The sequence below is a fragment of the Brienomyrus brachyistius genome, chromosome 6 (genome assembly GCF_023856365.1).
Source record: "Brienomyrus brachyistius isolate T26 chromosome 6, BBRACH_0.4, whole genome shotgun sequence".
Classification (NCBI taxonomy): domain Eukaryota; kingdom Metazoa; phylum Chordata; class Actinopteri; order Osteoglossiformes; family Mormyridae; genus Brienomyrus; species Brienomyrus brachyistius.
In genome coordinates this window covers 27,011,566-27,031,523 of record NC_064538.1, presented here as the reverse complement: position 1 = coordinate 27,031,523, position 19,958 = coordinate 27,011,566, and the positions used below count along the sequence as shown (strand labels likewise).

General features: G+C 41.9%; 1 protein-coding gene across 1 annotated transcript in view; it reads right to left on the bottom strand.

The window, feature by feature from the left end:
* Positions 1–10,869: 10,869 nt before the first annotated feature.
* The window catches only part of LOC125744895 (FYVE, RhoGEF and PH domain-containing protein 5-like), a 57,520-nt gene continuing 48,431 nt past the window's right edge, over positions 10,870–19,958 (bottom strand). Inside the window, exons 11-21 of the mRNA XM_049017182.1 lie at positions 19,659–19,730; positions 18,117–18,185; positions 15,841–15,924; positions 15,675–15,754; positions 15,475–15,571; positions 15,250–15,387; positions 15,029–15,131; positions 14,784–14,920; positions 14,556–14,657; positions 13,845–13,999; positions 10,870–13,494 (exon numbers count right to left, since the gene is read on the bottom strand). Coding sequence (XP_048873139.1) covers positions 13,458–13,494; positions 13,845–13,999; positions 14,556–14,657; positions 14,784–14,920; positions 15,029–15,131; positions 15,250–15,387; positions 15,475–15,571; positions 15,675–15,754; positions 15,841–15,924; positions 18,117–18,185; positions 19,659–19,730 — 1,074 coding nt within the window. The 3' untranslated portion in view covers positions 10,870–13,457. The remainder of the gene's footprint in view (positions 13,495–13,844; positions 14,000–14,555; positions 14,658–14,783; positions 14,921–15,028; positions 15,132–15,249; positions 15,388–15,474; positions 15,572–15,674; positions 15,755–15,840; positions 15,925–18,116; positions 18,186–19,658; positions 19,731–19,958) is intronic.

Here is a 19,958-nt window from a genome sequence, read left to right as displayed (position 1 = left end):
TTTGAGAACGTTTTTTATTTGTCCGGTTTCACTTCAGAGAAATATGTACAATATCCTGATTGCCAATCAGGCAATCTGTCGCAATAGCTACAGTATGTGTCAAAACGTACCACATAACAATGCAAAAAAAGTCGCATTTAAAGGTAAAACGGGTATTCCAGTGAAGAGGAAACGCGCTGTGACGTACCCTAAAATGTTCCCCTATTCTGCTTATGGCACTGAAAGCTATCGTTTTCTGATCTGTAATCCTAGTGAAGGTTATACTCGTCTGGCCTTACTGGCAAACCGCAATGCCCACTGCTGTCCTAGATTTACTATGCGGCAGTGCGGATTAATGCTACTGAAAGTAGCCGCAGTATGTAGCAATGTTAAGGCATTTTGGTACTTATAGATCGAATGCGATACATTATTTTTGGTGGTAATATCAGTTACTATTTTTACTTCCTTTTTCAGTGTTACACGTCATGCATGTTCTCTGCAGTTTCATCGTTGTAAAATTGTTCAAAATTGTTGTTTAGGTGACAGAAAATTTGTTGTTTCTGACTGAGCAGACAAAAAATAAATGTGTAAATGCTTCTGTTTGAAAGGAATAATAGATGCATGAAAACAAGTCCCCTGAAAAGACCCCCCACATCCCTTGTAAGAACAGAGATTGCTTGACTTGGTTGTTGACTTCTCTCTTTCTTAATGACTCTTATTATTGCAGCTAACACCCTCTGTAGTAAAAACCCTTGAAATCTTTTCCGCATTGGTGCTTTGCTGGAAACCTGCATGCTCCGTTGTGTTACAAGGTAACCAGTGTGCTTTATGTAATTCTCTAAATTTTGCACATTGCCCAGGTTCAAGGACGTTGCCTGTTGGTTGAAGCCCACCCGGGGACTCACTTATATAAATAGACCAAAAACAGCATTATTCAGTACTCTACAGCCATCGATATAGCACATAAAGCCATGAAACTGGAGGTTTTTGAAAAGTTTGGTCATTTGAGGAGCACTTCACAAGGATTGTGATAACAGTGCTGTTCACTTCCTGCCCCTATCAGCTTCCTCTCATATAAACTGCACTTTATGCACAAAGAACTCTTGGCTACATGAATGCATTAAAGAGTAGACACGACCAATATCACACAGCAGGTGTCTTCCACATTACGTACACGTAACACTCAGTAAATTATCTGGGAGAGACTTATTCAAAAAAATAATAATTCAAGAATAGCAACATCATGTCAGGGTTAGCACCTGTTTTGTCGCAGTCTTGCATCTTCTCCACGTTTGGTCAGCAGGTGTCGCTGGCCATTCTGTCTTCCCCCGTTGTCCTAGTCTGTAGTGTTTCCCCCATTCCCTGTCAGCTGCATGGCTCAATGAGCTGAGCATGTGGCTACCTGTTAAATCCTCTGTGTGTTTGAATCCTGCTTCCTCTGTTTTTGTATTTTGTTCCCTAGTGTTTCATTTGTATGAGTTTTCTTGTTCCTGTGTCTTGTGATTTGAACTTGGTTTTGGTTTCATGCTTTGTGTCCTTGCTTGTGTTTTTACTTGTCTGTTATTCCCCTAGGGTAGATTCTGCATCTTAGTTTCTTTGTTAGTTTGTGTTTCCTGAGTTTAATTATTAGTTTCAGCTGTTGCCTGTTTTTTGTGCCTGCCCTTGTGTTTTTAGCTGATTGCTCGTTGCCCTGTACCCTCCCGGATTGGTGAATTGTCTGTGTCTCACTCCTGTTGTGTCATTACCTGGTTTAGTTTTTGTATTTAAGTTCCTGATCCAGTTCTGTTCTTGCTGGAGACATTGATGTTTATTGGATGTCAGTGATGTTTGACTGTTCTGTTATTTGTTACCTACCTACCTACCTACCTGCCTGCCCGCCCTTCCCTTGTTTCCCTGCCCCATTTGTAATTAGTCTTGGTTTATTCCCTTTTGGTTTTGACCCCTCGCGGTCCATTTATTTTGTAGCGTTTTTTGTGTTCTCTGTTTAATGAACCCCTGTGTTCCTGTGAGCTGCCATTGGGTCGTCCACATTCTCTTCCCCGCCTGCACGATGCTTCGCCCTCGTGCCAAATCTGCCCAAGTCCATGACACATCACTGACGAGCGATATTATATTAGAATTTCGGGAATGTATAATAAAAAAGGGAGTGGTAGCGTAATGGTTATGGAAGTGCATTTGCAATTGAAAGGTTGCTGGTTTGGATACCTGAGCAGCAAGGTACCACGGAAGTGATGAAGGTACTGGGCCATGCATTGCTCTTCAGGTGCTAAGTTAGCTGCCTCTTGCTATGTCACATGTGGGTTAAATGCAGAGGACTAATTTCATTGTTGTGTGCTGTGGCATGTCAACAATGACAATGACTAATGATCACCAGTAATGGAAAATAATCTGTAGATTGGTCATCTCTTACAATAAAGCATCAGGAGGACTGGTATCCTCTCAATAAGAGAGAAAAGTGTTTCACTATTTCTTCCACTGGTATACTGACAGAGCCAGTCAGCAGCACACTTATACCCATATATCAAACCTTTTGTTTTCATACTCAACAGACAACCATCATAAGCCTATACATGAAGACCCATCACAACACTCAAAAGGCTGTAAAAACAAGTGACACCAGCGTTTCCTTGCTTTTCGTGTCTTTAATGTACAAATGTGCATGCATATGTATATATTTGTGTGTGTATCTTTCCATGCTTGTTTCTGAGGTCAAGGAAGGTGTGAGAAGGAAGAATAACACATTTTATACGAATCATATGGATCAAGGCCTTTTGGTTTCAGGAAACCTGCTTATCAGCCAGGCTTCCTGCCCTACCATGTCTTCTGCACTTGACCATTTTGGACTTAAAGAAAAAAAAGATATATATATATATATAGGGGCGGCATGGTGGTGCAGTGGTTAGCACTGTCGCCTCACACCTCTGGGACCCAGGTTCGAGTCTCCGCCTGGGTCACATGTGTGCGGAGTTTGCATGTTCTCCCCGTGTCGTCGTGGGGTTTCCTCCGGGTACTCCGGTTTCCCCCCACAGTCCAAAAACATGCTGAGGCTAATTGGAGTTGCTGAATTGCCCATAGGTGTGCATGTGTGAGTGAATGGTGTGTGAGTGTGCCCTGCGATGGGCTGGCCCCCCATCCTGGGTTGTTCCCTGCCTCGTGCCCATTGATTCCGGGATAGGCTCCGGACCCCCCGCGACCCAATAGGATAAGCGGTTTGGAAAATGGATGGATGGATATATATATATATATATATACATGTTGCATTCTTGTACAAACAAAACCTGTTCATGAATTATGATGCCACTAGAAGCTTATTCGATTTGATTAAATTAAAATTGCTGTTTAAATATTAGTGCATTCCATTCAGAAATGTATTTCCTCTTATAACACTATCTTGCCACTGTGTTTGTTGAGTCATTGCCAATAGGATAAAAGTATTGTTAAGCAAAATAACTGCCAAAGTCCAAGACAATATCAGAGGAGCTTAAGGATATGTGTATCATAATAAACAGCGATGCTTTACGTTAACTGCACCTTCATGGTGCCTTTATAATGCATTTGTAGAACATTCGGTGCACCTTCATAATGCACTCATAATGCATTCATAATGCACTCATAGAACTTGAATACATTTCTTAAAGCATTATGCATTCATAACACTTTCAATGAACAAGACACGACAGCTGTAATATACATTAATAGCAAAAATCATGCGCATCAGTGTTCCATGAATGCACTATAAAAGTGCAGTTATTGTAAAGTCTTACTGAATACACTAGACAATAAACTTGAAATGGTGAGTTCAAATACACTGGAGACTGCAACGCTAAACAGGCAGACAGACAATTGGAAACTTTATCAGCAGAGTTGTTTTTCCACCCTGGTTTGGTGATTGGTGTTGGTTGTGTTGCCACTAGATGCGGTCAGAAAGCCAATAACTTATTCTCTGGATGCCCCCCCCATCTAATCACTATTTCTCTCACACCCCCAACCTGTACAATTTCTACGCACTCTCCCCACCTCTCCAAAAATCTTTATGAAAAGCCCAACTTTGTGTGACTTGTCTAAATGTAATCAGGTTCACTAGATCTGCGTCCTGCGATCACCAAGTAACACTGCCTCAGTGTTGGTGTGATTAGTCTTCACCAACACAATGTGTCTGTAATGTTCCAAACATTCTAGCTTAAACCAAGCATAATTCCTTTAGCCTTCACTGGTTCAATCACTGTCTTATGTTTACGGCTCAGCTCATTTGTAAATGTTTAGAGATTCTGCCGCTTTATATGAAACTTCCATAAGCTGAAGTCCGGTTATGAATTTTTTGAAAAAGTCTCCTTTCTGTGCTATTTCTGGTTTCTTCTTTTCTGTATCTGTTTCAAATAATTAATTTCTAATGTAAACACCCACATATACTGAAAGTATCTGGAATTTACACTCCTTACCTCTTTTAGTTCATTAGAATAAAATTAATATTATAAACATTCATGTCCTCATAAATATTAACAAGTTCAGTGTCAATTCATCACATCATATACATTGAACTTCTATCAAATCTGTGTGTGACATTTCTCTATTTTTGTTTATACTAAGGAGATATTAAGAATTTGTACCTGTTCTATCTATTTTTGTACCTATTGTACTGTAAATGAAAAATAGTGAAAATTAGGTAATTTGTATTTCAATTTAATATATTTTTATAGTGAAAACACATGTAGGAAACAATTATTGTTGACCTATAACAAAATTTTATCTGCAGTAGATACAAAAAGACTATGAAATAATGTCCATTCAGCATTGTGGTGCTGTACAGTAGGTGATGGTTTATTATAAATTTTCCACTGCAATAGAATATCTAAACATGTGTTTCCCAAGAGGTTAGTTACATAATTTTACATACAGAGAGTCTGGATGCATAAGCAGCTTCTGTCCATGTCCTGCAGCGTTATTATATTCTCGTTGTCTGAAAAGTTAACAGATGTATATGAGATCAACGTTCAACCCCAGTCTTCCTCTTTTTCTTTTCTGAATGACACCAAGGTAAAGTCTTTAGTGTTCTTTCTACAACTCCAATAACCACAATCCATTATGGGGCACACCTAGGACGGGATCAGACTTTTGACCTCGGTATTTTAAAAATCCTGGCTGCAGCGCCGTACAATAGGGCTTTACTTGTCTTGAAAAAAACATATATGCGGGGGCCCCTTCCAAATACCCTGCGCTTTCTGAGGAAGCCCCCACACTCCCTGCTACCATCAATCAAATACATGCATTAATATATACCAATATAAACATGGTTGAGAATAAATATGATAATTGTATAAAACAGTGATCATGTGTAAAATATCTACTGCTGTTCTTTACACTTCTTTCCTCCCTATTGTTGTTTACGTAAAAATAACAGTGAAATCTTCATGAGGGACCGATATTAATAAGGGCCAGTTATTAGATATCAAGTATACCTGGATGGCAACAGGCAAAAGATCAGACACTAACGCACAAAGGTCTGTTCGAAAAACAGTGGAAACATGTTTCTTTCATTTTGTTTTTCAGTAGTAACCCGGAAACTCTGTCAGAAACGTTTTTTGCAGATTGTTGGGCAGTATGTCAGACACCCATCCGTCAGGCCCTTAAGCCCCCCAGTTCCCTGGGTGGCTGCCTTTCGCAGACAGCTTGCTCCACAATGAGTAAGTTGAGGAAGGCGTAAAAAGAATTTCCCCACAGGGACAATAAAGGATCTATTATTATTAATATTATTATCCAAAGGCTTAGAAATTCACTACTGGTAGTACTCTCCTTGCCTTTGGGCAATGATGACTGAGAGGGCTGGGTCAGCCATGATTTGTGCAAACATCTTTAAACATTGGAAGTGGTTCTCCCACTAGCTGAAGTTCCTTTAGGCTGCTGGTGTAAATATACAATGTAAAGTCACAGTCAGCTTAATGCCCTTCTTTGCCATTATTATCATTTTGCCTAATTGGAACAGAATTTATAATGCAAGTAACAGATGGTTTCCATGCAAATGCTTTGCTCTCCGTCATAGTGCTGGTAAGTGGCAGTATGAATAGGCGAGCCCCTTGTGTGCAACTCAAAGCACTGTTACCTGAAACCAGGCTCTGACCTCTGTAGCACAGTGCAAGCAGAGAATGGCAGGTAAAGTGGGACACAGAGTCCTGGAGTGTAGCCAGACTCACTCCCTGAGCTCTGCTCTCCTCTCCACTTCCCTCTGCATTGCGGACAGAACGCTGCCATGTGCGGATGAAGCGCAGGCCCAGAAATGTCACGTTAGGGTGATTTATATTCTCCTTTGCTCTAGGCGTCCTTTGTTTCAAATGTTCTCAGATTTCACTGGTAGTCTGAGACTTAACGAAATCTGTCGTGTTGCTCTTTTAAAACTTTTTTATTATGTTTTATTTTTTTAATAGGGTTAAGATTATGATCCTTACCAACTTACTATTGGGCCAACTGAGTGGAGAATATTACGGGTGTAGATGTGGGTAAGGATGGTCGGGAGTACCCTGTGTTTTTAGGGGGGGGGGGGGTTAAGGCTGTTTGGTCCCTACCGATGTTGAAACAAAACCTACGGCCTTGGAGGCAACGCTCAGAACAGTTCAATGTACAACAAGAAAGGAATTGTTACGTGAAAACTGAATTATTCATACAGTTAATTCATCGAAGATACAGTATGTCATGTTTGGTAATGATAGGGGTTTTTGCATGTGTTGTGTCATGCTCTCCTTACAGTACGTTAGCCAGAATTGCAGCAAGACATACTGAAACCTACAGAGAAGTATACAGTCACACAGAAACACAGAGGCAGTGATAAACACATTTATACTGACATAAAGATACACATATATTGTAAACTGAGGGTTAATAACTCAAAAAAGATACACATACACACACATGCAGACACACACACAGACACACACACACACACGCAGACACACACACACACACGCACACACACACACACACACACACACACACAGTCCCCTGTGGTATAATGTGTATGGTCACAAATGTGCAATAGGAAACTCTGTTGGGAAACCTGGCTCTTCAGACGTGAGCAGACCCACAGGTCACGGCTAGTGGAGGGTGAACCAGAGAGATTTTTACTGGCGCCCAGGAGATTTTCCAGGAAGGCGATCTGAACCATGCACACGACAGAGGTTTTGCCCCCGGACTCCAACAAGCAGACTCGCCAAGTCACGAGAGTCAGGCCATGCATTCTCATCTCTCTTCCCCTCCGGACACACCGCTGACTCCCTTTATACTTACAGTGAAGCCATTGGTTACAGGTGAATAGAAGGGGTTGTCCTACTGATTTCACACCTCCCCCGAAACATCCACACCCTCCCCGTCTTTCACCCTCCTCCATCTTCCACATTCAGCCATAAAGTCATAGCTGAGTGGCAGAACTCACTTCCAATCTGTTAGGGTTGTGCTTAGGCGAGAAACAGTACCCTGAACTGTATGTGTGTATAAAGTACAGTATGTATGTACAGTATATGTATGTATGATATATGTATGTAGTGTGCATTTAGATTATGTATGAAGAGTGTATATATATATATATATATATATATATACACACACACACACACACACGGTATATGTATGTATGTAATATGTATGCATGTAGTGTGTTTGTATGTATGTATGTATGTATGCATGTATGCATGCAGGCTTATGATATGGTTAGACATGGTCTACATTACCAGGTTTGCTAATTCATTCCAAGAAAATTAGTTCATATTAGTATCTAGTAATTCATATTTAGCACTATTTTGTAATTAAACTAAATGAGCTATCATGTTTGCTTTTTCTGTGCTTGTCCAGGTCAGCCTTCCAATGACGCATAAGCATAATCTTGATAATTCCGGTAATACAGGTGTTTGTTTGTGCACATAAGCTCTTAAGCCTGTTGACACATTGGTATGAAACCAGCTGGGTGGGTGTGCCTCTCATGAGCAGATGCTACTTGCATTGAGAGTCATTTGGAATGAAAGCAGAGTGGATCCCGGTCCCTTTAGCCAAAAAGCTTTGATGTTCTCATTTGTCTTTTGATTGCTAGAATCACAAAAGCATGGACCTTGGCTCCTAACATAAGTCCAAAAATCAGTAGTAAATCTTATTGCTTTTGGTTTACTGTTTGCAGTATATATATGTCCATGGGGGGGGGTGGGGGGGTTACAGTAGATCTGTAGCTGTGGCTCTGGGAGAGATTGGGCTATTACAAAGGAAAATGAAAAAATTTAAATAAAACACATCAACTATAAGACAACGACCTTGGTGAGTGGCATTTGGGGGGGGGGGGGGGGGGGGGGGGCATAATGAGCCATTGTGCCCCCCCCCCCCATGACACTGAACTTGAATGACACTTTGTTCACTTTCTGACCGCCTTGTGTCATAAATGAATGGATGCCTAAAGCAGTTTGAAAAGTTACGTTGATTAGCAAACTTGGCTTCCGTAACGATTGTCAGTCATTATCAGGGTATTATTACCAAGATATCTCGTAATTTCTCTGCGATGTAATGTTCCATGAGATTCAATATTCAATGAAAATCAGGCAATGAACTTTTAATATGAGTTCCATGGCTGTGACAGATTGATTCTTGGATCTCTAAATATCTAAATATTACACAATTACTAATACCTTTGTCCTTAATCTAAGTATGCATCACACCGACAAGGCAAAAGGTAGATGGTTCATTCCATCTCTTATGCTCAGCCAGTTGAAACTGAAAAATTTCAGACTGTCACGCACGTATCAGCGCCGACCACGCCCACCGCCACGTGAACCGACACGCCTCCAACGATCGTCATCAGTAGCGGTCTGAACAGCCGTATCGCGTCTTCGGTGATCAGTTACCTGATTTAAGCCCAGGGCTGATTTATAGCTCCTCCCGAAGAATTGGGTTCCCACGGCTGTTTGAGCCGTTCCTTGTATGTTCCAGGTTTCTGGTTTTTTTGGACCTGCGATTCTTGTCTATGTGTGTTTTGGATTTGGTTGCCTGGCTGATTGCCTTCTTGTTACTGATCCATTGCAGATACATGCATTCTCCCCTTTGGATTATGTCTTCAGGTTGGTTTGCTTCTCTGACTAACCGGTTTTGGCCCTGCCTGTCTCTGACGTCTATTTGAGCATCCGAATTAAATATTTTAATATACTGTACTTAGATCTTCTCTGATTGATTATTACAAAGACAGGCCAACGACTACTGGAAAGGTTGTTGATGAAGAGACGAGCCCTCTTTATGGATAATTCACCGAGCTGTCAAATTAATTGGTCAAATATTTATATATGAAATCACACATATATTTTTTTACATTGCATATAAAATGACAAAAAGCTTATCCAGTATGAATATTGCCCAACAAGTTTGACTGTTTGAGCAATGTTTTAGTTTTTTAACCAATTCGAAAATTAGTTTTTCCCCATCGTTTCCTATACTGTGAGTATCTAAGACATGTTACTATGTGCTATTCATGGGATAATACAAAAGTTTAATGAATTTCAATAACAATTATAAATTTAAGGTGGAAATAGGCGATTCCTTGAACTAGTTACAAGTAGTGATATATAAGTAGCCTTGAAGAAATAAGCACATATAATTTAAAATGAGATCATTATGATCATTTAATCATTAATTTCATTGTACGGTATTAAGGAAATGACAGTATACTATAAATTCTGTCCTTATAAACGGACTGTTAGGGTGTGTGTGTGCTCGCGCGCGCACGCACAAGGGGTTGAACAATAAATTGTCCTGTGTTAAAAATGGAACAAGATGCCCATAACTTTCAAGTCCTTCAGAAAGAAAGAAAAAAATAACTTTTCCTAATTTACCCCTCTGTCCCACAATTCTGGGTCAGCTGAACACCAGGGAGCTCAAGAATCAGCGTAGCCCTAACCTTTTCTCTGTCTGTTTCCCTCCCCCTGCTGTCCTGGATAAAAATGCTGGTGTATACACAACGACCCCAAATCTCCAACGAGCCTTTTCATTGGAAATTTCCTGGAAGCTGCCTCTCGTGTCCTAGTTAAGTCGCAGTCATTAATAATACAATGATAAAAAATAAATGGGGAAATGTTTTAGGAGGATTTAACACCGTCTCTATAAATGCTTGCACGCAAATCGTTAAATGATGTTAGCCACCTACCAATAACGGCAGGTAGCTTACAAATAGAAAAATTAATTTTGCATCACTTTATTATTGCTTTAAACCATATAAATATATCAAATTAAATAGTGGTTTATAGAATGTTAAGAATATAATTGTCATGTATATTATTATTATACTGCCAGACTGTTGGTCAATCTAACGTTGCACATTGCTTGGTTTCACTTTGCGGATGCTGCCACCTAGCGGACATGACGTGTATTACAACAGACAGTGTCCAGAACTTCTTGAGTACAACCAATTTGCACGCAGGGCAACTATCCATCCATCCATTTTCCAAACCGCTTATCCACCTGGGTCGCGGGGGGTCCGGCGCCTATCCCGGAAGCAATGGGCACAAGGCAGGGAACAACCCAGGATGGGGGGCCAGCCCATCGCAGGGCACACTCACACAGCATTCACTCACACATGCACACCTATGAGCAATTTAGCAAGTCCAGTTAGCCTCAGCCGGAGGTGTGAGGCAACAGTGCTAACCACTGCACCTGCAGGGCAGCTATTTAGGGATTATTTTCATTTTTATAAATCTTGCGTATATGGTTTTTTTTAGGGCGCCTGTAATATATGGTTTCATTTTGGTCGCTTGTCTTTTGGAATCAATCCTAACTTTACTAAGAATTAAGTGTTTTATATATACATATATCTACATTATTGAAGGATTCATTACACAATCAGGCTATGCTACAGTAATCACTGTCAAAGAGGACACATTCCACCACCAAAGTTTATTTTGGCTTAGGGCAAAGTAAAATAATGACATAACAAAATAATGCTGGAGGAAGGAATAATTACATCCCTTTTTATTCTAGATGCAAATAACATAAAAATGCTTATTTTTAAATATGTATATATTTACATTTATTATACTGCAAGGCCATTTCAAAAATACAGTACTTAAGATGGAGGAAAAGATTTTTAAACCGGATCCAGTGAAATGAGTTCTCTAATGGAAAGATCCATTCAGATACCCCTGCCTAGGGGAACCCGCCTGTCATGTTTTATGTTTAATATACATTAACCCCACCCACATGTCAAGGCCAGTTTCAGGTTAAAGAATACGATTTCTCTGAAAAGTTACTGTTCCTCACAAAGTTACTACCTCACCCCTTACAACTGTATAAGAAACTGCAGTAACCATTAATTTACTTTTGTACATCACCATTCAAAACATGAATTAAAGGTTTAAAGGTAAAAAAAAATCTTAAACCATAAATAAAGACAATGCTAGGAGAGACAGAATTATATAAGTACTATTAATCAATCTGTAAATCCATCCATCCATCAGCTAACTGCTTGTCCTGGCACATGGTCTAACCATATGGCCTGGCAGGAGGCTGAATACAGCCTGGACAGGATGTAAACATTGATATTTTATATTATTTTTGATCTAAATGGTTTCGATGTGCATTTGACCCTTGGAGTTTAATCTGGTCAGCAAATATTTTGTTCTTGTTGGGCGTTGGCTAAAGAAATAAGGCAAACACTTCCTTGAAAACTCCTAGATAAAATGCTCTCAGCTATTGTGCAGGTGACTAGCGATCGTGCAGAATGTTTCATAGAAGCATCTCCAGATGGTCAAGCGCATGCAGAACTTTTTCATGCTGCCCTTGAGTTATTTTTTTTTTGAGTTTTTCCTCTTGCAGCACATATGCAACATGTTTGCAAAAGCATTCGCAAAAATCCCTAAAATCAACACTGGGCAAAAAATGTAGTGCGTAAAACTGTGCCCATCTATAGGTTGACAGACTTCCAGTGATGCATATAGGTGCTGGATAAATGGAGGCTAAAAATAAAACAGGTGGTTAGTGGTGATGTGGGCACAAGGAAAACACAACAGAGACCTCTGTGTGCTAAGGCTGCAAAAAGTGAAACCAAGATAAAGATCAGAGAGGAAGAGAACTTTACCCATACAGAGTATTATGGGACATTGAAAACACCAACCATGACAGGGACTTAGCTGAATAGCAATACTGACAAGGTCAAAGGTCAAGGAATGTATAAGCTAGCTAGGTCAGCCTGGCTAGCCTCATGCATAAGCATTATGTCTGTATCTGTATGGGTCTGCTGGTTGTGGGTTGCATGTAGTAAGAACTATGTCAAAACTGGCCCCTAAACTGTGCTGGCTCTTAGTGTTTAAAGAGAAATGAATTTACCAAGGCTTGCCTTGGAGGGTAGGTCACGTATGGCAGAAAAGCATGTGTGCTGTCATTGGGCTGACCTTGAATTTTGGGGAATGCAGATGCACGAGTGTGGCAAACTCAGCGGCCAGTTTGTTAGGTACACCTGACTGTTAAGGCAAGCAGCAAATATATGCAAATCGCAAATAAGGTTATGAGGTTGAGGTTCTGTTCTAATTAAGAATTATCTTTTAATGAATTATCTAAGTGATTTTGGACATGGCTTGATTAGAGGTGCCAGATGTGCTGGTTCCAGCATCAGAAACAGCCGTAATCTCCTGGCAATTTTTTGCACTACGGTGTCTGGAGTTTACAGAGGACGAATCGTCCGATCAATGGGAAAAACCTTGTTAGTGAGAAGAGTCGGAGAACAATAGCCAGACTCATTAAAGCAAATAAGGTAAGAGGAAAATGACAGTTCAGAGCAGCACTGGTATGTAGAATGGCTTCTCTTCTTTCACAACTCATCTACCTATGAAATGGTTCCTCTGGCAAATCTAGGTCCTACCTAGTACTTGTTATGTGTACCTAACATAGTGGCCACTGAGAGTATATGTAATCAAGCCTGGCAGTAAAAGCTGAAGCTGAAAAACTGAAGATTAACAGAAGATGCTATAAGAGAATGCAGGGGCTCGCTTCTGCTTGCTGCCACTATAATCTTCATTTAGATACTGAAATGTAAATTTGTTGGTTTCTAGGCAAGGCAACCAAAACTGACCCTTTAAAACTTGAACACGTGAATAACTAGCAGCATCAAATAGGAAAATAATGTGATATTATGTTCTACTACACTATTCATTACGGACTTGATTAGGAAAGACAATGTGCACTGAAGTGACCTGTGGATAATATTAACACTCCATTTAGGACTTTTAGAGAAAGCAGGCAAAGCTGAGGACGGCTCTTTTGGAAGTTAGTCCTCAACACCACACGTTAAACATGCATGAAAACAAATTCTGTGTTTGGTCCCTGTACAACATACCAATTACACCAGTCAGTTTATGGAAATCAAGTCTCCTGTATGCATTCACATTTTTACATTCCGGGGAGCAGAAATGAAGGACTTGGTCAAAATCGGAGGATACATCTTAGATGAGGGTCACTGAGTGTTTGGACAGCTGCTATAAAACTGTGGCCTCTTCTATGGCATTAATCCATCTGTAACACACAACAAGCGACATTAGTACATTGCCCAGACACACAATCCTGCTGGAATCTGTACATCTATATTGCTGCAGGCTGTAGGTTTTATTACTGAGAAAGTTACAGAAAATCTGAGGAAATGCTGCCATACTGACTACAAATCACTGACTAAAGCTGTGGAACAATTACTGAGCCAGTGGACAGTAAATTTAGTTATGTGGACTATCTGGTCTACTCATTAAATGTCCATTCAGGACAATTGTGGCAGCCCTGTTTATGTGTAGGTATAAAGGTCATTGAGCTAATCATAAGTTAACGTCACAACTCACAGATCAATAAATGACGGTGCCTGAATTCACACTGACCTGGGTACAGTACTGTCCTCCGCTGTAATCGTACAGTACAGAGCCTTCTTGTGGTAGAGCTGGAAGACATTGTTGGATGTTTCTCCAGCTTCCGGTGTGTCTGGCAGCTTCAGTGTGAAACCCAGCAAAGGGAGACTCTCTGTAGCTATTTTGTCCTGCACCATCAAAGGTGAACATCATGCAAAGCAGACTCAGACCTGTACAACCGTTTGTAAAGCACCCCTGAAATGTTTTTTAAACCCCACCCCCCAAATAAAAGTGTATTTATTGGCTTAAGGCATGAATAGTTTGCCATCAGCCCCCCCCCTTCCCTCCAGTAAAGACCCCTTATCTCAAAGTACACCCCTGGTCTCAAACAAACCTGAAAAAACCTGCTACACTCTAAGTCAAGGGCAGTCATTTAAACAAGTCCAAAAACACCAATCATATCCCACACAAGCTTTGTAACAAAATAACAGGAAGATGTTAAAAGGGTGAAGAGCAACAACCAGACTCCACAGATTTTGGCTTTGATGGTGCTGGTTTTATGCTGATAGTGGAGGTACGTACAGGCCCATGTGTACAGTATACAGATCTGATTACATATCTCTATTGCTGTTAAAGTCCCTACTGACAGTGCACAGATTTCAAAATGGTGGCTCAAATTACATACACACAGACAAACTGGTTTGTGAGGAGGCAGGACGAACTGCAAGAGAATATGCTGAGCACCTTGTCTTTGATGAGGAACCACAGCCTCTTCCAGTTTCTCTTGCTCCTCTTGCAGCTGCGCATCGTGCCGGGCATCGCCGAGCCGTCCGGCTCCACAGTCACCTGCAGCCAAGGGAAGGACGACACTTATTTGGGATTTTGGAATGGCCCTGGGAAGCCTGTGCATGGCCATACGCTCCTCTTCTCTGTCCCTTCCCGTCAGCGTCACTCCAGAACGAGCACGTTTACCTGGCTGAACGTGGCAGTTGTCTTTCTGCTTCTCCACAGGTTTGGGGGGTGAATGTTCTGGAAGACGGCAGAGAGTGGCCGACTGGAACGGCTGATTCGAGGACTCGCGCTACCGCCGACATCATCCACGGCGCCCCCTATGGACAGCGGGAGACTTATGGTGCCTGAATGTAACCGGGTGTCTCCACGACTTGCACTGCGGCCCGCATAGCGTGTTGCGTGTTTGCGTTGGCACTGCAGGCTACCTTGTTTCTTCAGCTCAGCGTAGCAGCGATCGCATACTTTGGCCATCCTGTCTTTGAGGTACTTGAGCGGGTACTTGTTCCTGGAACAGCCCCGGCAGATGATCTGTCACCGGGGGGGGGGGGGGACACACACGAACGAGTGAGAAAGGCCTAGGAGTGAAATCGTGACTCAGGCGATTTCCGCAGCACCATGACTGAGTCATTGCTGCTCCTCTGCTCACCTTCCCGCAGGCGTGGCAATGGTGCCGACGTAACATGAGAGAGAAGTCAGAGGCGCAGTTCATGCACATCATGACGTGGGACACTGGTACCAGGGTAGGTGCCTTCTCTCCCAGTGACATCCAAACCTTCTCTTTAGCCTGCGGGAGGCCACGGTCAGGGTTAGGTCCATGTTACGCCTGTAAAGTGTGTCTGACCTGCATCGGCCACCCCAACGCCCTCCTCACCTCACTGCTGGAGTTACGGAATGCCCCCTGCCCCCAACCGTGGCTCTCCACAGTCCGGCTGAGGGTGTGAAACCAATCGTCTCGCTCGCCACATGAGCTGCGGGAGTGGAGAGAGAATTCAAGTCCTCCCAAAGCCACAACGAAAGGGTTAGAAGCCGATGGGCATTAGGACCGTGCGGGCAAAGGCACTGGAAACACACCTGGATGACAGGGTGATGGAGATGTCAGTCACCTCGATCTTTAAGGCATTTTGCACATTTTCTAGGATAGGCTTGCTCACCTGAAACCAGAAACAGCAGCATGTCACGCCAACATTTCTCACTAAATGTCAGATCAGGTTACTACATTCATATGAAAGAGTGTCACCTTCATTCCAGTGAGTGGGAGGGTGTTCTTCAGCCTGTATTTCCCATCTTGTTGCGGGAAGGTGTACAGCAGCAAATCATTCATCTGTGAGATTGAAACAGGATCAAATGAGGTTTCAACTAGAATGTCTTTTGCATTGTGCCCACGGAACTGTCATGTGCAGGATCCTCCACAAGAGGGACCCGCAGACCTCAATAGCTAACATCATTGTTCAGTGATACAAACTATCTACATAGGTTTCAGACCCTTGTATATGGATGATCATGAACAAGGCAGATTTTTGTCAGTTCTGACTTGCGAGAATTTGATCGCCAGTTGTGCAGACCTTTGAATATTCCTTAAAAAGGCGCTGGAAAAAAATGATCAGACTGCAAAAAACATCTTCATAGCAGTATATAAAACATCTCACTCCTTAAGGAAATCTTTTGTCCGCCCAAGTATAAAATTCCATACTGGATACCAAAGTCTGACGAACAAAAGGGGTAATTTTATGCGGTAAGAGCGCTGTGTATGAATTTAACAGCGCCTTGTATCTAGGTTCTTCTGCTGCTCAGAATGGTTCTGGGACGACCAGGGGAGGACAAAGCAAAGGAGGAAATGCCCCCTTCGAGGGCAGGAGGTGCAGTCTGTCACAACGTCCTGCTTCTCATTCACTTCTGTTTTTTAAATCCTTAACTTGCCTCCCTCAAAGTATTACTCTCCCATGGCTGCCCAGGAAGGTGATGTATCACTTCTTTGCAGAGTTATAAATGGGGGGGGGGGGGCTGTCAAAATGTCTGGTTAAATTGTGACTTTTCTTGACTCAATATACTTATTGCCTCATAAATTTCCCTCTACCCGTAAACCATTAATCCAGCAGAGGTACCCCCCTTTTCACCTTGGCCCCTAGCCCTCAAGACATCATTATGGTTTCAGTCATACACACTATACTCAGTGCATCTATCAACCTTCATTTGTTGCCATTAGAAACAAGAAGCCCACGAACAGCTTTGTCTTTGCTGTATATTACTGCCCTGGCACTCCCTCTGCCATATTAAAGGTGATAGGGGTGACAAAAGGACAACTGAGCAGATGACAATGTCAGACTTTTGGAATACTCTATATAAATTCAGCCGAACTACAGAATGTCTGTGCTATGAAGAAATTATATACTCCATAATATACTGAAAAATGTTCATGGTTTGATTTAAGCAGAAAAATAATGTTATAAACACTTGAATTCATTAATCTAAAGTAATGCTCTACTCGATTCTAGTGGTTTGGAAACCATGACATCATCATGAACATTTGCAAACTGTCTCCTGACTCCATGAGACAAATGCCTGCCTACTGGTTCTTGAATGAATACTCTGCTCAATCTTAAATGAACATCCTAGCCGTCGATGCTGTACCTGGACAGGATACTGGCATCAGTAAACCACTGCAAACATCCTGCCAGGAAACACCTCTTTCCATAACAGGGCTGGCCGCAGAAGCACTGGAATGGGGTGGCGGTCTGGTGTCTCTGCTACCATTTACAGGCCGGTGTGCATCGTCCCCCCCTTACAGCTGCAGGGAGGGTCTTTGGGCCGGCTTCTAGGGTGGGGTGTGTTGGGGGTGCTTGTGACACTGACCTAGATGCAGCCTACTCGTCATGACCCCCATATTTTGTATTCTTGATTGTGGTCACTTTCATCTTTAGTGCAACAAAACTCAAGATACAGGGTAAGGGAAATCTACCGACAGAATGTTAACAAGCACATCGCAATGTCAGTTCCCGGTAGGACGAGTCTTGCGGATTTCATTCTAGTTTTTCCCCCGCACTAAATATATAAGCATGATTAGTCTTGAAGACGTGGCATCGAGACGCAAAGAGCTAAAAGACACACTGCTGTCGCTGAAAGTTGGTGGCAAGCAAATAACTTTGAGAGTTCACCACTGTGAACCCATCGGCCAACATCTGCATGTAATTTAGCATTCACTGAACACTGAGTGGAACATTGCATAAATACAGTTAGATTCCTCAGGGAAAAACACACCAACACTGTTACATCAACTACCATTATTATATCATCCATCACTGAGGCAGAGCAATTGGAATCCTGTTACACAAAAGCAGCAGAGAACTTGGAATTACCGTTATTTGGCAACACCCACATACTGTAAATGAGGGTTCTGGAATGCAAGAATGCCTTTTTACTGTCTTAGAAACAAAGAAGGAATTGGCTTATACCTAAGTTAATGACAATAAAGTACAGTTCTAAAGAAAGTGACCTTATTATGTGCTGTCAACCTACCAGAAATAAATGTCGGGGTTGTCTGCTTTTTCTAGAAACTTTCATCAGAGTCCCTTCCTTCACAAACACCTGCGACACAGACAGTCAACATCACAATGCCAGCAATGGCATACAGAGATAATACGAAAGATATAACACAACTGAGCAATACAAAGACATAATAAAAGATGGAAAAATAAGAAGACTGTAATGCAATGAAAATGCTTTAGATAAAAATTATATCAAACTCCAGCATGTAAATTAAGACAGCAAGGAATATAGTGTGAGATGGGTCAACTTGACGTCTAACTTGATTTCATTTAAGTAAAGTACCCCTTCATCACTGCTGGTATACGTCTTAATTAACAAACAGCAACACTTTTATACTGCTACCACTTAATGAACAGATTAATTTGCAACAACTAAAGACAAAATGAGAAGGATGCAGTTTAAAGCTGTTTCAGTAATTCAGTTATTACAATGACAAAACTGCACAGTAAAATACAATGTCCATCTAAGAATGTTATTGAAAGCTCACAGCACGGTCTCAGTACCTCCTGCTTCTTGGTCTCTGGACTTTCTGACCTGAGCATTAAATGACTGGCAGTCTAGAGAAGGTGTCAGCGACCTGCGTTATTGTGTGTTTGTCAGCATTCACTTACCAGCTATTTCCCTAAACACAGCTCTGGAAAAAAATTTAAGAAACCGCTCTGTATTATTTCTTTAAAAATGTGGATTTTTAAATCCCAGTTTAATCCTGGTTCTGCTGGCAGAAGGCTACACGACAGGTTGCTTCCAGTCACGAAAGACAGCGGTACACAAAAATAAGGTGAAGCAGGAGACACTGGGAATGACCAGAAACCAACCAGGTGGAGGGCAGAAGTGACTTTCAAATGCCAGAGATGATCATTAAATTCAAGTTCCTGGAATTAGGACTGAAGACCCATAAAGCAAGGAAGAAGCGCTTCGTTAATGAGGGACAGAGAAGTACTAGGATGCAGTTCGCAGGAAAAAATATTTTTTTCACAGACACACACCCATAAATTGAGAAATGAGTGAAACAAAAAACTGTGCTGTGGTCCCTTAATTTTTTCCAGAGCTGTACGTGTCTGTTCCCCATTACCTATCATACTGAAATGTAAGTCAAGGTTTATTTTAAATGTATGGTGTCTGAAGGTGAGTGAGCTTGCCTTCAACTACTTGTAGTACATTGGTTTTGACAGTTAGTATCACTTACTGGTTAGTTACTTTCTGGTGACGACATGAACATCCCTTAGCAGTGACCCTGTGTTACCGTAGCTGCCACACTAACAGCCAGGCTGCTGAATAATAGCCTGGAGATCCCCCATCATCCTCACATTTTTTAAGGTAAATGAGACAAATCAGCCTACTCCACATAGGATATGGTCTGGGGACTGGACTATCCATCCACCCATCCATCTTCAGCTTTCCTATTCTGGGTCCTGGGGGGCCTGTACTAGTACTTGCTATATGAGACATAGAAGGTACTGCAGTGTTTACAACCAGAAAAACAAAGTTCTTATCAGCATGAAGAAAGCTCACCCTTCCTGGCTGGAGCAGGTCTCTCTGGCCTGTGACACTGTGCTCGATATGGACCAGGCGCAGCAAGTTCTCCTGTACGGAAGACAGACAAGAGGGATGACATTTCTGTGGGTGAAGAGAATGGGGAAGAAGGAAGGGGAGGAGTCTCTGGGAATTTAATTAGAGGGAGAACGAGATAGTGGACTCATGTCTTAGCTGGCAAGGGAGATAGCTAGTGAGACTGGGAGGGTGAGGGGCAACTGGGCGAGTATCTTCCTACACCTACTGACCCCTGTATGGTCTGGCTACTTGTGGTCAACT